Source organism: Xyrauchen texanus, chromosome 24 (genome assembly GCF_025860055.1).
Source record: "Xyrauchen texanus isolate HMW12.3.18 chromosome 24, RBS_HiC_50CHRs, whole genome shotgun sequence".
NCBI classification, from domain to species: Eukaryota; Metazoa; Chordata; class Actinopteri; order Cypriniformes; family Catostomidae; genus Xyrauchen; species Xyrauchen texanus.
Window position 1 is genome coordinate 13,261,585 of NC_068299.1, and position 13,033 is coordinate 13,274,617.

A 13,033-nucleotide genomic window follows, 5' to 3' on the forward strand; every position below is an offset into this window, starting at 1 on the left:
TTTACAAAATAAGCCACTTTTATTCACAGATGATTTGATTAAATGTGGTTAAACTTTGCTAAATAATTTTCTTTGCAGTAGTGTCAGGCAGGGGCGATTCTAGGGTCAGAGCTTTAGGGGTGCTGAGCACCCAATGAGCCCCACTGCCACCACCCACCCTCTTTTCACACAAAAACTAAAAATATGTCTATTGAAAAATAACTTTATCATTTTAACATTGGTTCAACTAACTCCAAAATCCAGATTTTTTTTTCTTTTTTTTTTAGACCTTTTCAGAGCACCAGCTTAATTGTGAGAGTTCACACAGACAGCCCCCTGTAACAAACACAAAACCTTCATCACTCAGCTACTTTTCCTGACCGTTAACTCCACGTGCCTCCTTTTGTATCAACAGTCATCAGATTGGTTAGATTAGATTCAACTTTATTGTCACTGAACAAAGTAACAGGTACTTGGACAACAAAATGTAATTCCCTCTCATCCGTTATGGACTCTCCCTGTTGTTTTCCTCCTTTATTATGAAAAAATGTGGTGTAAAATAATGTTACAAAAAGTAAATGTAATATAGGCTACTTAATGCTAATTAGTTAGTATAGGAGTATGAGTAGTTACTGTTTTGCTTGCCACTATTCACTATATGTCAATTTATTGTTGTTTCCTCACCTGGTTCTTCCTGCATGCTCTCCTTTCCCTTTCTCCTTCTCCATCTCCCTCTCTTTCCCTTGGCACTGACAATCATACACAAATATATTGTAGGCAGGAGAGTTGAGGTCAGTTTGTCATGTCACAAAAATGTCATGGAGACCATTTACAGATTCTAAGGATATGATCAAAAGGCACACAGAGGCGTGCCATTTTAAATGTCTTTATTATTATTATTATTGGGCTTAGAAACTTTTTTAAATCAAAAATTCCTTTCACAAGAGAAGCTGTATTCTCCAATGTGGGTTTGAAATAAATAAATAAAATAAAAGCAAGGGACCATTGCCTAGATAAGTAATTTGATACAACAACAGATAGCTGGTTTGCATTATCTGTTACTTTAGCTTAACACTTTTCAGAAGAACAAATAAAACAAAAAACAAGACCAAGGTCATTATGGACTGTCCCTAGTCTCTCACCTGAATCTGTCTTTTTTCTTTTAAAGAACTGTCATATGTCCATTGCTCACTGGCAGGCCACACACACACACACACACACACACACAGAGAGAGAGAGAGAGAGAGAGAGAGAGTAATGCTAGGAGTTCAGGAGTTAAGCCTGGTTCAGGTTAAATCCTCTGTGTGTGAGGAATGAATAAATACAGCAAAAGAAACACATTAAACTTTCTTTTATTGTCTAGTTTGATAGTCAGCCACAACTGAAAAATAACAGATATAAATCTAGGAATGAATAACAATTCACTCTGGTCCAAACGCCAGGGCTTCATGTTTCCATGACGACTGACCAGAAAAGACGCACGTGATGTCATGTTTACATGACTCCCGATTGTTAAAATGAGTATCAAATTAACGATAAACTTTAACAACAGAGACACACGTACGCACTACACAGGTACGCAGTTTATTTGTCGCGCTGCTGTTTTTGTTTCACGCTCCGTTTTCTCCGTTTATGACTATGGACGAGTCACCCAGGTCCCGTGCTACTCCACAGCGGCGGCGACCCGCTGTACTAAAATAGTCCGAAAATAAACACTTATTATAGGTGTACCATGGTGATTCAGGTGACTTCAGTACTCACCGATATGGTTTCTGAATCGGAACAACTCTAGGTAAAAGGTAAGAAGTGTGAGACACAGCTTTGGAGCAACTTAGTTGATTCACAACACTACATACCGGGTCCTCACTCTGCGTGTGTTTCGCGCTGGATGACGGTCGTGCTGAGCGGTGCAGGTACAGAGGAGAAGTAGAAGAAGAGAAGAGGATGATACCATTTGCTAAGCGGGGGTGTTTTCATTTTCATCCTTAACACATACATTTTAAACCACAAACTACGAAGTATGTTTTGGACATTATTTAACCTTGTCAAAGACGAAATTTTTTTTTAGAATAACACCATTTCTTACTCCAAGTTTTAGGGGTGCTGAGCTCATTTTTAGGGGTGCTGAAGCACCCCTAAAAAGGGGCTAGACTCGCCCTTGTTGTCAGGTATAATATTATGGAAATTCATATTCCCAGTTGTCAATCAAAATTCCTAAATTCACCTATCAAACTCACCTTTAATATTTAATTATATTCAAAATGGTTTATTTTGTGGATCAGACAACCACTAGTGCGTAGATTAGTCAATTTTATTGACCATTAATTGTCTGCGTTAACATACATTCACAAGCACATATACAATAAAGCACAAAGGGCTCCACCTCATCACGGGCCCAGGACAACATTCAACAGCTCTAAATAGGCCGATACATTTTATTATAGAATTTACCATGCAATGTGTTTCAACTTATGTGATGCTTTCAAAACAAGGATCAGAGAACAGCAGGCTATATGTACCTACCTCAGTTTTGATTCTTCAGGTCCAAAATATGGAGACATATCCAGTTGCAGAACCCCAGCGCCAGAACCTGAAGTGAGGGGCGGAGTTATTGACAATGAGACAAGCATGGCGGAGAGCATGGTGAGTTGTGTAACGTTTTTGACATCATGTTGTGAAAAATTATCGCATATATTAAGTTCAGCGTTTATCTGCTAAATATTTAATTTGTGCATAACTTTATCATCTTAATGAAGCTTGAATATGTTGTCATACTTTACTGTATTAAAAAAAAACTCTACGGATGGTTCGATACATTTTTGCGTGTTGTAAATGAGCCTTGCGGTGACGTTTTGAAGACATCTTGTGAAGGTGTTAAAGTGTTTGTTCCATGTTCCTCTGTTATATGCATTGTTTGTGAGTTAATGTTACCTTATAGTTGATGTTTTTTTTTTACGTTGAGATTATTGTGTGGTGCTTTCATCTCTTGTAGAGACATTTCGAATGAATGAAGACGACAAGGAAAAGGCCCGCAACAATCTCCTGGAACAGTCAGAAGCTTCCAGAGAGCCCTTTCTATTTCATTTTGTGTTGAGGGATGACATGGAGTTATTTTAGCAAGAATGTAAGGACAAAATGGGCCTGAGAGTGAATTCCTCATTTGATACATTTTAAGTTTAATTTATACAGGATTGTCATGATAAAATGGGCCTAGGGGTGAATTGGTCATTTGTTGTATATATTTTGTTTCTTTTAAAATTATGCTGAATTTTCTCTCTTTTTTAGTTTTTTGACATGTTTTATTTTACATAAAGAAAAATGCATGCTGCACATGTTCTTGTGAAATAAAGTATATTTTATATAAAATGCCCATAAGTTTCAAGCATTTTTTTTCACCATCATGATCAGGAAGTAACTCTCATAATACAATGAAACGGATAACTATATACAATTATATTACACAAGATCAATGTTTTAAAATGCTTATTGTACTGTACCTTAAAGAATCATTATAACATACGTATAAAGTATGATGTTTCGTTTGTAATGAAAGCAAAGTACTCTCCAAAACGTTAGGTGGCGCTAGTCGGTTTCGAACGTAAGCTCCGCCCCTCACTTCAAATTCTGGCGCTGGGGTTCTGAAACTGGTGGTGTAGCCTACTCTCCAAAACGTTAGGTGGCGCTACTCGGTTTAGAACGTAAGCTCCGCCCCTCACTTCAGGTTCTGGCGCTGGGGTTCTGAAACTGGTGGTGCTTCGGGTCTGCAGCTGGATACTATTGGAAATATGCAATTGCAATGAAAGCGCTTCATCTAGTGGTGTAAAAGAGAAGTGAAGAAAAATGAATACCCCTTGTTCAGACTGAGGTTTGGTCGTCATGGCCGCTTCATTCTCAGCACATGATCCACACAGATTGTGTAAGAGTGTCCCTGCTCAACTTTGTATGCCTTCATATTCTTCAATAACCAATAATCAGTCAATCAGCACAGACAATGTTCAGAATAACATTCTCAAATATCAAAACTAACATTCTGTGATTATAACATTCTATGACATTTTTAAATAACATCGCAAACTGACATTCTGTGTACAGAAAAACATTCTACAGAACTTCTAACATTTTGAAGTAAGATTCTGTGTACAGAACAGTGCGTTCACCATTACTCTGTCTAAAGAATAAAATCATATTTTGAAAAACAGTCCACAGCCTGATCTCACAGTGAAATCAGAAAGAGATTGACTTTAATTTAGAAATAAAAATCGGTATGAAATGTAAAAAAAACTCTACCCCCCAGTGGCTGTAGACAAAGCAGTGATTGCTGTTGAAAATGCTGAGAAATTATTTATTTGTATGTCTGTATCTAATACATGTTAACATGTATTACATAACTTTTTTAAATAGGCTTTTAATCGTTTTGGTAATAAATAATGATTTTTTTAATAGGCTTTTAATAGACTTTTTAAAAAAAAAAAAAAAAAAATATTAATAGGCCTAACAAATATTATGCTTAACAATTATGTTGTTTTTATTGTTATATTTTTATTGTTATTTTATTGTTCTATTGTGTTTTTACCAGGTGTGCCATATTTGTAAATGATTGTCAAAATGTATGGATTTATTATTATTTTTTATTATTATTTAGAATTCTAAACTGCCATAGCAACAAACATCCGGTCATGTTACTGATGATTCTCACCTGAAGTTGACTCATTTTATACTGCGTCTTGGATGACTCATGAAAATAGAAGAACTTCCGAACAGTGTACACCAAACACACGTACAGGTCAAATTTAAAAGTAGCCTATCATTTCATTTTTAACTCTATCTGACATTCATAAGACTTTACAACTTATTCTTTACGTCTTTATTTCATTTTTCCTTAAACTAAGCCCTCCGGGCAAACTTTTCTTGTTCAGCGCTGATTGCGCGTGCCCCCATTGTGCACACCCATTGTGCACACCCGAGGACGCAATACCACATGGGATGTGTATTGCACAGTGAGTGACGCAAATTCCAAGGAATTCCACAGCAGCTATAAAATTACCTGCTCACAGTGATTATTACACTATACAGTTGGACTAGTGAAGTTAACATGGGCACAGCATCAGAAGATAAATCCGTCCTTAAAGAAGGGTTTTTGGTGAAAAGGGTAAGAGAGTTTTTCTCCATACATCCATTTTTGTCAAATTCATTTCTAATTTAATGCAGTTGGACTTATAATATGTGATGTTCCAAAATGATGTTTCTTTTAGGGTCATGTGGTCCATAACTGGAGAGTGCGTTGGTTTGTGCTTAAACTGGACAGACTTCTGTATTATAAATATGAGAGTGGCAAACGGAATTCTTGCCATCGAGGGACCATACTGCTAAATAACTGCATAATCACCTGCCCTTACCTGGAGTACGAAAACAGACCGGTAAGTTAGGACAGTCAATGATGTAGGCTAATATGTAATGTAAAGTAAAGATTTTAACAATAAAGAAATACATACATAAATAATCCACACAACCCTTTGTCAACTAGGCCCATTATGTATATACTGTGGCTTCTTCATAAATGGGCAAACAGTGTTAGTTTTGTTATGGTTCTTTTATTTATTCCTCACATTAAGCGACTTAGTGCGCTGGGATCTCAAGGTGCCCTCGGAAGTCTACACTAAAGTGTTAAATTTATTCAGAAGCTATTGATGCTATTGATCAACACTATTATTTAATCTCAAGACACAAACATTGAAAAGTGGTATGAGTAAATGAGGTGTGTGTCCTGATTGGAGCTTCTACATACATATCAACTCTCTATTCCTCCACCCTCACTATCAGTGGTTTTGTTCAGATAACCCTGGACACATTTACTGGGAGTGTCTCTGTGTGTGCTTTAAATGTTCATAGCCTTGTGTTGTGGATTTTACTAACAGGTTTAGACTTTCTTGAATAAACTCTTCATTATTATATTTTGTAGAACTCACATGCACTAACATGTCTGGAACACAACTTTCTGTGGTATGGTAGTGAATGCTTTGTTATGCTGAAGACTGCTGCACTTCACTGCACAACAAACAGTTGTTCAGGGCTGTTCTTGCTTGTGATTATAGTAATTTTCCAGGATCAATACAGTTGTCAATCAACAACATTTGTGGCAGAATGTTGTAAAATAGTTTTGACTCATTCCTCAAAGAAATAGTCAAAGTTACATGTAACCCAGACACTGTAACCCAGACTTTTGCTTTTTTTTACAGAAAGGGAGAGATAAGTCGACATAACTTTTTGTGGTAATCAACATTATGCCACAAATGTTGTCATATTGGCATATTGAGAATTGACTGGATTGTGAAATTGATCTCTTTATGACTTGAGATCATAAATTATGATTTGAGGGGAGGGGTGAAAAATAAGAAAACTTGGTCACATTCAGCCAAAAAGGAACGTTGTTTTAGAGGCGGAGCAAAATATTACAAACTTTTTTCTGTGGAATAATGTGCACCCATGAATAGTTTACAATAAGACCCAGGGGCATTTATTAAAGGGATAGTTCACCCCAAAATTGAAAATTCATGCTGTCCCAGTTGTGTATGACTTTCTTTCTTCAGCGGAACATAGTTGAAGAAAAAGTGAAAAATATCTCAGCTCAGTAGGTCCTTAAAATGCAAGTAAACTGTGATCTGACTTTTGAAGCTCCAAAAAGAACAGACAGTCAGCATAAACGTCATCTATAAGACTCCAGCGGTTAAATTCATTTCTTCTAAAGCGATACTATTGCTTTTGGTACAAAAGTACTTTTTAACTAGAAACCATTACTTCCGGTCCGCAGCAGTATGCGCATGTGATGTAAGCGCGTTGGATTGATGAGCGATAAATGATGAGAGAATTTTAATTATTGGGTGAACTTTCCCTTTAAGAAAGTAATGACAATTTGGATTTCATGGTGACTTTAAGGCAGTTGTGTGAGTAAATGCATGTTTTACATCATGCAGCTGGTGCTGAAGTTGCAGACCACCACTTCAGAGGAGCACTTCCTTGAGGCTTGCATGAGGGAAGAACGTGATGAATGGGCTAAAGCGATTGGTGCAGCAGTACAGAAGCTCAACACAAATGATGCACAGACACCATCATTACCACAAGATACAATTCTCACATCCCTCCAGCTTCACAATGTCAACCTCAGGTGACTATGTGTACAAAGTTTATCAATACATGTGTGTTAGTTTTTTCAATATTGTCATATCTAAAGATTTGTGTCTGTTTATCAGTCAGGTGGTGGACTCCATGTATGATGTGCATGCCGGTATTCGGCTGTGCAGACATGTTGAGCAGGGCAGCTCGTACACCAAATGTTTCTCAGGTCAGATTCTCATGCACTGATCCCATTGTCTTTTTACATTCAGTAATAATACATGACAGAATGCTCCTTAATAATTAAGTGTGTCATTTTTGTGGCTCTAGTGGCACTAAACAATATTGCGAAAATATCAATCAAGTTTCAAACACTCCCTCCTGCCCCAAACTCACGCCTTTAATTGAGCCAATGTAGTTATAAGGCACTCATAAGCAGTTTGCAATTCCATTTGGTGCCACTAATGGTGCATACATTACATACTGCACCTATATGTTTACTTTAATATATGGTGATGGACACCTAATGTATACTTCTGTTTGTGTGTGTGCAGGCTCAACGGTGGTGGATTGGCTGGTTTTTAATAAGCTGGCTCTGACCCGTGTGGAGGCAGTAACATTAGCATCCACGCTACTTGACGAGGGCTCCTTGCGACCCATTGGTATAAGGAGCGCTGATGCTCTCCGGAACGCTGCTCTTGGAGAGCAGTTCCTTGATGACTCCACTGCACTCTACAGCTTTGTAAGTACTATGTCCTCTCCTCTTTTCTGTTTGTATTGATTTCATATCCTTTTTCAATCCTATCCTAACTTAACTGAATGAATGTGACTTCTCCGTCAGTCTCAGAGCTTCCAGAAGCGAGGTAGTGTGAAAGCAGAGAAGTCTCTGTCTGCGGTGGAGCTCAGTGGAAAAGTGGTGAAGAGAGGATACCTGCTCAAACAGGTGAGCACTCCACTATAATCAAAATAGTTTTGTCAGTATGTGGTATGGTATTGCAGTATAACAACATTAACAGATAAAATTGGTACGACTATTTCAGCTTACACCAGTTAGTAGTGGGAACATAAAATCAAGTGTTCAGTCATGCAATCTCCTTAGACAAACATTGTTTGGTAGAATGGGGCAAACAGGACCTTTTCTGTTCCAGCATGCCACTTGTGCACAAAGTGAGTTCCATAAAGAAAAGGTGCCTGACCTCATCGTCTTTGCCTGATGCTCTTGTGGCTAAATGGGAGCAAATCTGTCCATCTGCAGCCATGTTCCAACATCTAGTGAAACATCGTCCTAGAAGAGTGGAAGCTGTTATAGCAGCAAAGGGAGAACAAATTTCCTATGCCTGTGTTAATGGGGGAGAAAAGGTCAATAAGCATAAATAGGTGTGGTGTTCAGGTTTCCACATACTTTTGGCCATGTAGTGTAACAAAGTTTAGATTTGTTTTGTACAACAGGAAGGTAGAGAACCAGAGAGCTGGACAGAAATGGGTTTTCTGTGATGTCACATGTCAATATGTGTGTATTTGTGTGTCAGGGACACAAGGTGAAGAATTGGAAGGTGAGATTGTTTGTACTGAGGGTGGAGCCTGGCTTCCTGCACTACTACGACCCCAGCAAGGTGAGAGCGCTTACATAGTACAGGCAATTACATACCTGTCACAAATCAAGTGGTTCTACAGATTGTGTAAGCGATGTCAAGGCTAAAACTAAAGTTTTTGTTTGTGCTAACTTGTCTACTTCCCGCGATGATCGCCCTTCTCAGGATGACATCACTCCAGTTGGCAGGATATCTCTTCGTGGCTGTCTGGTGTCTGCCCTGGATGATAACGGCACTCCATCAGGTAAGTCAGACTTGCCTCACGCCTCTCCTTCGAAAGTCTCTTAGGTGTGATTATTACTACCTGTGTGTCTGTTTATGGTGGGTCAGTTAGCAGAGTTCCCAGACCAACACATATTTACATAGTAATTACAGATTTTACCAATGATATAAAATGCTAAACAATGATTCAGGTCCTGTTGTCATGGTAGCAGTGTAATGTTTACAGGTCCTCTGTAAACAGAAGCTAATGGTCGCTTTCTTGTAATCCTCAGGTGTTAAAGGTAAAGTGCAGGGGAACCTCTTTAAAATCATCACTAAGACGGATACGCACTATTACATCCAGGCCCCAACACATGAGGAGAGCATGGACTGGATACAAGCTATTAGACTAGTGACTTGAAAGAAAGATGAATTATTTCTGCACTGCACATCTCATATTTATATATTTATATGTAAATCTTGTGATGTGTTATCAATTGCAAACTGCACTGGGTGCAGATGAAGCCTTAACCTAGTCATCAAAGGCTTGTTTATGTTGAATACCATTTTAAAACAAGACCAGGCTTTATCACCTGTCAATAGAATTTACAGGTGGAAATGTTCAGATTATACATTCTGTGAATGTAACTGAGAAAGAGCTAATGTTGATCAGTGTATGCTTTCAGTGTATGAATCTAAATGTTGTTCTTTATTAAATTGTGTACAATAAAGGTTTAATTTAAATAATTGTTATTGAAACATGTCTCTGATGGGCTTGTCTGCAGTTTTGTAAAAGACCATATTTTAGCCTGTCTCTCTTTTGTCTGCCAGGTAATTAGTTGACAGAACTGACTTCATATTGCACAATCTGTTGGTTTGTTGCTATGGTTCAAAACACACTACATCTTTGTCTCATACATGCCCAAACACACACACAGTCTCTCTCTCTCTCTCTCTCACACACACACAAACACATTAAAAAACAACAGCACAAATCAGATCTTTAAGAAAGGTTAAGAAAGTTTACTGTTTACATATTGCGATTATTAAATGTAAACATTGCCATGAATAATAAGTTATTTAATACATGCTAAATTTGCAACATTGCACTGTAAATTGACAGCACCATCACAGAGTACAAGGCTTCAGACTTTGAGTCCATTTTCTTCAAACCAAAACAATTGCATTTTAAAGTGAACATTCAGGAGACAATGCTTAGGTTTTTAATGCAATGGCGCAAAAGGCAACAACATTTCTCTGGTTATCCATCAAAACCGCTGCAGTACATTCAGATGAACAAAATAAAGATAGAAAATTACTCTCTTGTAATTAAGAGTTATTCTATTCAAATGACTGAACTAATTGTTCAATCATTTTTAACTAATTTATTGAACAAATTAAAACCATTTTTATGTAAATCTAAGCTACAAATATACCATGTTATTACAAATTAATTTGTACTACAACAGTTACCACTACCAACACACTCTCTATTGTATAAGTGCATCTACAGGAACAAATGAAGGCACTTTTGCTGTTGTATCAAAGAGCCAATTTAACTAACCATATCTAATCACAAAGGGAACAAAAACATTTAGGGAGTAACCATATAAAGGTTTAAGAGTAAGATATCTAGTTGGGCCTTCTTTTTGACATAAAAACTTCTGAAGAACAACAAAATATAACAGCTTGAGCTGAGAAAACTCATTCAGGTTGATTCACACATAAACATAAAATGCATTATCTGTTGCAATTTAAAAGTTAATTTTATGCTTTCTGGATTGGGTTTAAAGTTGGTTGTACATGAGGTAACACAGCTCTATTGGATATTCCCTCCAACAACTGTTTCTAAGCATACGCTAAAGAGCCCAGTGTTTCAGTATTTGTAATCTTTTCCACTGCAAATGTCAATCACTGGATACATTGAAAAAGGCCACTTAGCCTACCAAAATAAATCCAAAACCAACTAAAAAGGAGTTCTAGAAGTTTCAAATCAACTGAGGGATTTCTGGACTCGTGTACAATAGGCTTAAGATTCTAAAACCTCAGCTGAGTTGGTTCTACGAATTGTCTGTGTCACCATGGCAGGCAAATCCCATGTTGCTCAAGCCACTTTGGTGAGCTGTAGATCTCCACAGACTCTAAGAGCAGTGAGAGAGGCTAGCTGAGTCAGTCTGTGGGCAAAACCACACAAAGGCTGCCCATCCACCAGAATACGGAACTGCTGGTGCTCACACACAATCTCCATCTGAGAAAGAGAATTTAAAAAGGAAACAAATAAGCTGAAGAAAATTAAATGAATTCTATATGAACCCCCCATAGCATTGTAGGTGTGACATGACGAAATATTTACTTATCAGATGTGATCAATCCTTCCAAATGCACAGACACACACACACACACACACACACACACACACACACACACACACACACACACACACACACACACACACACACACACACACACATCATCTACCTTAAAGGACTCTCCTGGAGCAAAGGGGAAAAAAGAGAGTGCGGTCTCTGAAGCACCCCACTGCCCAGACAGACGAGCATTACGAAGCACAGCCTTTTCTGGAAAGTTCACCTTCAGCTCCAGCCCCACATCACCCTCCATTTCCTCATCCACTTCTCCTTTAGACTGGCACGACACTAACACCACCATACTACAGAGACAGGCAGACAAAGAGAGAGAGAGCAGTTTGTGTAACAGTATTTTGTGTATTTTTACAGAGCAAATTGACTAAGTCAATAGAGAACAACAGTGTCCGTCCAGTTTTTCAGACATCTTGGTTCCAGAATAATTTTTCTCATTCATTTTGTTTCCCATAGGGATTTCATGAAATACTTCATAAAGGGTACCAAACCATGAACCAAATCAACCAGCTCTGAGGTGAATCACAACATTATAAACTTTGACTTGAAGTAAAAGTAAAATCGTACAAAAAGACAGATGTGTACTTAACTTCTGTTATGATGGAATGAACTACTGTCCTATGAAACATTGCGAATGATGCAATCGAATTAAAAACAAAATAAAAATATCAAACTATTGTTTTGATGTTGCAGATACTGTATTGTACTGTATAGAAACAATATATTTTCATTTTATTGCAAAATATTTATATACAGTATATGCAAATATATATTGTAAGTAGTTTGAGAGTATATAGGGAGGCCGACTCATTCATAGCGTGTCATGGAAGTGGTTGGTTGCTGTCAGGCTCATTTGGCACACTTTGTTCACCGTGATTCTCTGATTGGTGGATTATTTCCCTCCAGTATCATGGGCAGTGAAGCTGTTCACCAGAAATTCTACAATTTTTTACTATCAATTCCTGTTTACTCTCAATCTCCACTTTCACTTTCACATTCTTTTGATTTTGGTGAGTCACATTCTTTGTGCATATCACCACCTACTGGGCAGAGAGGAGGATTTATAGTAAAAAAAGACTTAAATATTGATCTGCTTCTCATCCACACCTATCATATTGATTCAGAAGACATTAATTTAACCACTGGAGACTTGGATTACTTTTAATCTGCCTTTATGGGCTTTTGGAGCTTCAAAGTTTGGGTTTCCATTCACTTGCATTGTGAGGAACCTCAGATCAGAGATATTCTTCTAAAAATCTTCGTTTGTGTTCTGTAGAAGAAAGAAAGTCATACACATCTGGGATGACTTGAGGCAGTGCTTTAAGTGGGCAGGTACTCACCTGTACAATGTACCTACACTTCTCTAATTTAGTCAACAGAGTAACGGCAGTTTTTTTTGCACACCACCACTTCTCAGAGTCTCTTTATTTAATGTAATATAATGAATGATTTGATGCGTTTCATCAGAAACGATCCGTGGTCCAGTTCCGAATCTGATCGTACGTGTTTAAGCTAGTCTGGGTTTAGATCAGTTACACTGCTCTTTCAAACATGAACCAGCAATTTTTAGGTGAGCACATTTTATCGTGTCTTATTCAGTCAAATGTATTTATGCAAATTGCTTAGCATGTGCGGTCAAAACTACAGACTTAAAAAATACTTCACAGCTGTTACAAATGTGATGTCAGCTGTTATGCACAACCTTTGTCAACAAAAGATAAATCGATAATGAAAACTGAAACTTTAAATGAAATACTGTACGCATAAACATTT

The 13,033-nt window shown here is 37.7% G+C and overlaps 2 protein-coding genes across 3 annotated transcripts in view; one reads left to right on the forward strand and one right to left on the reverse strand.

Annotated features, from left to right (window-relative positions):
- The first annotated feature begins 4,987 nt into the window (after positions 1-4,987).
- LOC127618289 (pleckstrin-2-like) lies at positions 4,988-9,609 on the forward strand. The gene is made up of 9 exons (XM_052090668.1): positions 4,988-5,128; positions 5,232-5,396; positions 6,951-7,141; positions 7,227-7,318; positions 7,644-7,831; positions 7,931-8,032; positions 8,619-8,702; positions 8,847-8,925; positions 9,176-9,609. The coding sequence occupies exons 1-9, from the start codon at positions 5,072-5,074 to the stop codon at positions 9,301-9,303; spliced, it is 1,086 nt and encodes a 361-aa protein (XP_051946628.1). The 5' UTR covers positions 4,988-5,071; the 3' UTR covers positions 9,304-9,609.
- Positions 9,610-9,899: 290 nt separating this feature from the next.
- Positions 9,900-13,033, reverse strand: part of LOC127618302 (galectin-related protein A-like) — a 5,140-nt gene continuing 2,006 nt past the window's right edge. For both annotated transcript variants that reach the window (XM_052090685.1, XM_052090686.1), the window contains exons 3-4: positions 11,361-11,550; positions 9,900-11,130 (exon numbers count right to left, since the gene is read on the reverse strand). In XM_052090685.1, the coding sequence (XP_051946645.1) occupies positions 10,987-11,130; positions 11,361-11,550 (334 nt within the window). In that variant the 3' untranslated portion in view covers positions 9,900-10,986. The remainder of the gene's footprint in view (positions 11,131-11,360; positions 11,551-13,033) is intronic.

What these genes read in the sequence shown, in the direction of transcription:
- LOC127618289 (XM_052090668.1), top strand. Translation starts at nt 5,072, where the DNA reads ATGGGCACAGCATCAGAAGATAAATCCGTCCTTAAAGAAGGGTTTTTG. An exon ending in AAGGGTTTTTGGTGAAAAGG is followed by an intron (nt 5,129 to 5,231) that starts GTAAGAGAGTTT and finishes TGTTTCTTTTAG; the next exon opens with GGTCATGTGGTCCATAACTG. An exon ending in GTACACCAAATGTTTCTCAG is followed by an intron (nt 7,319 to 7,643) that starts GTCAGATTCTCA and finishes GTGTGTGTGCAG; the next exon opens with GCTCAACGGTGGTGGATTGG.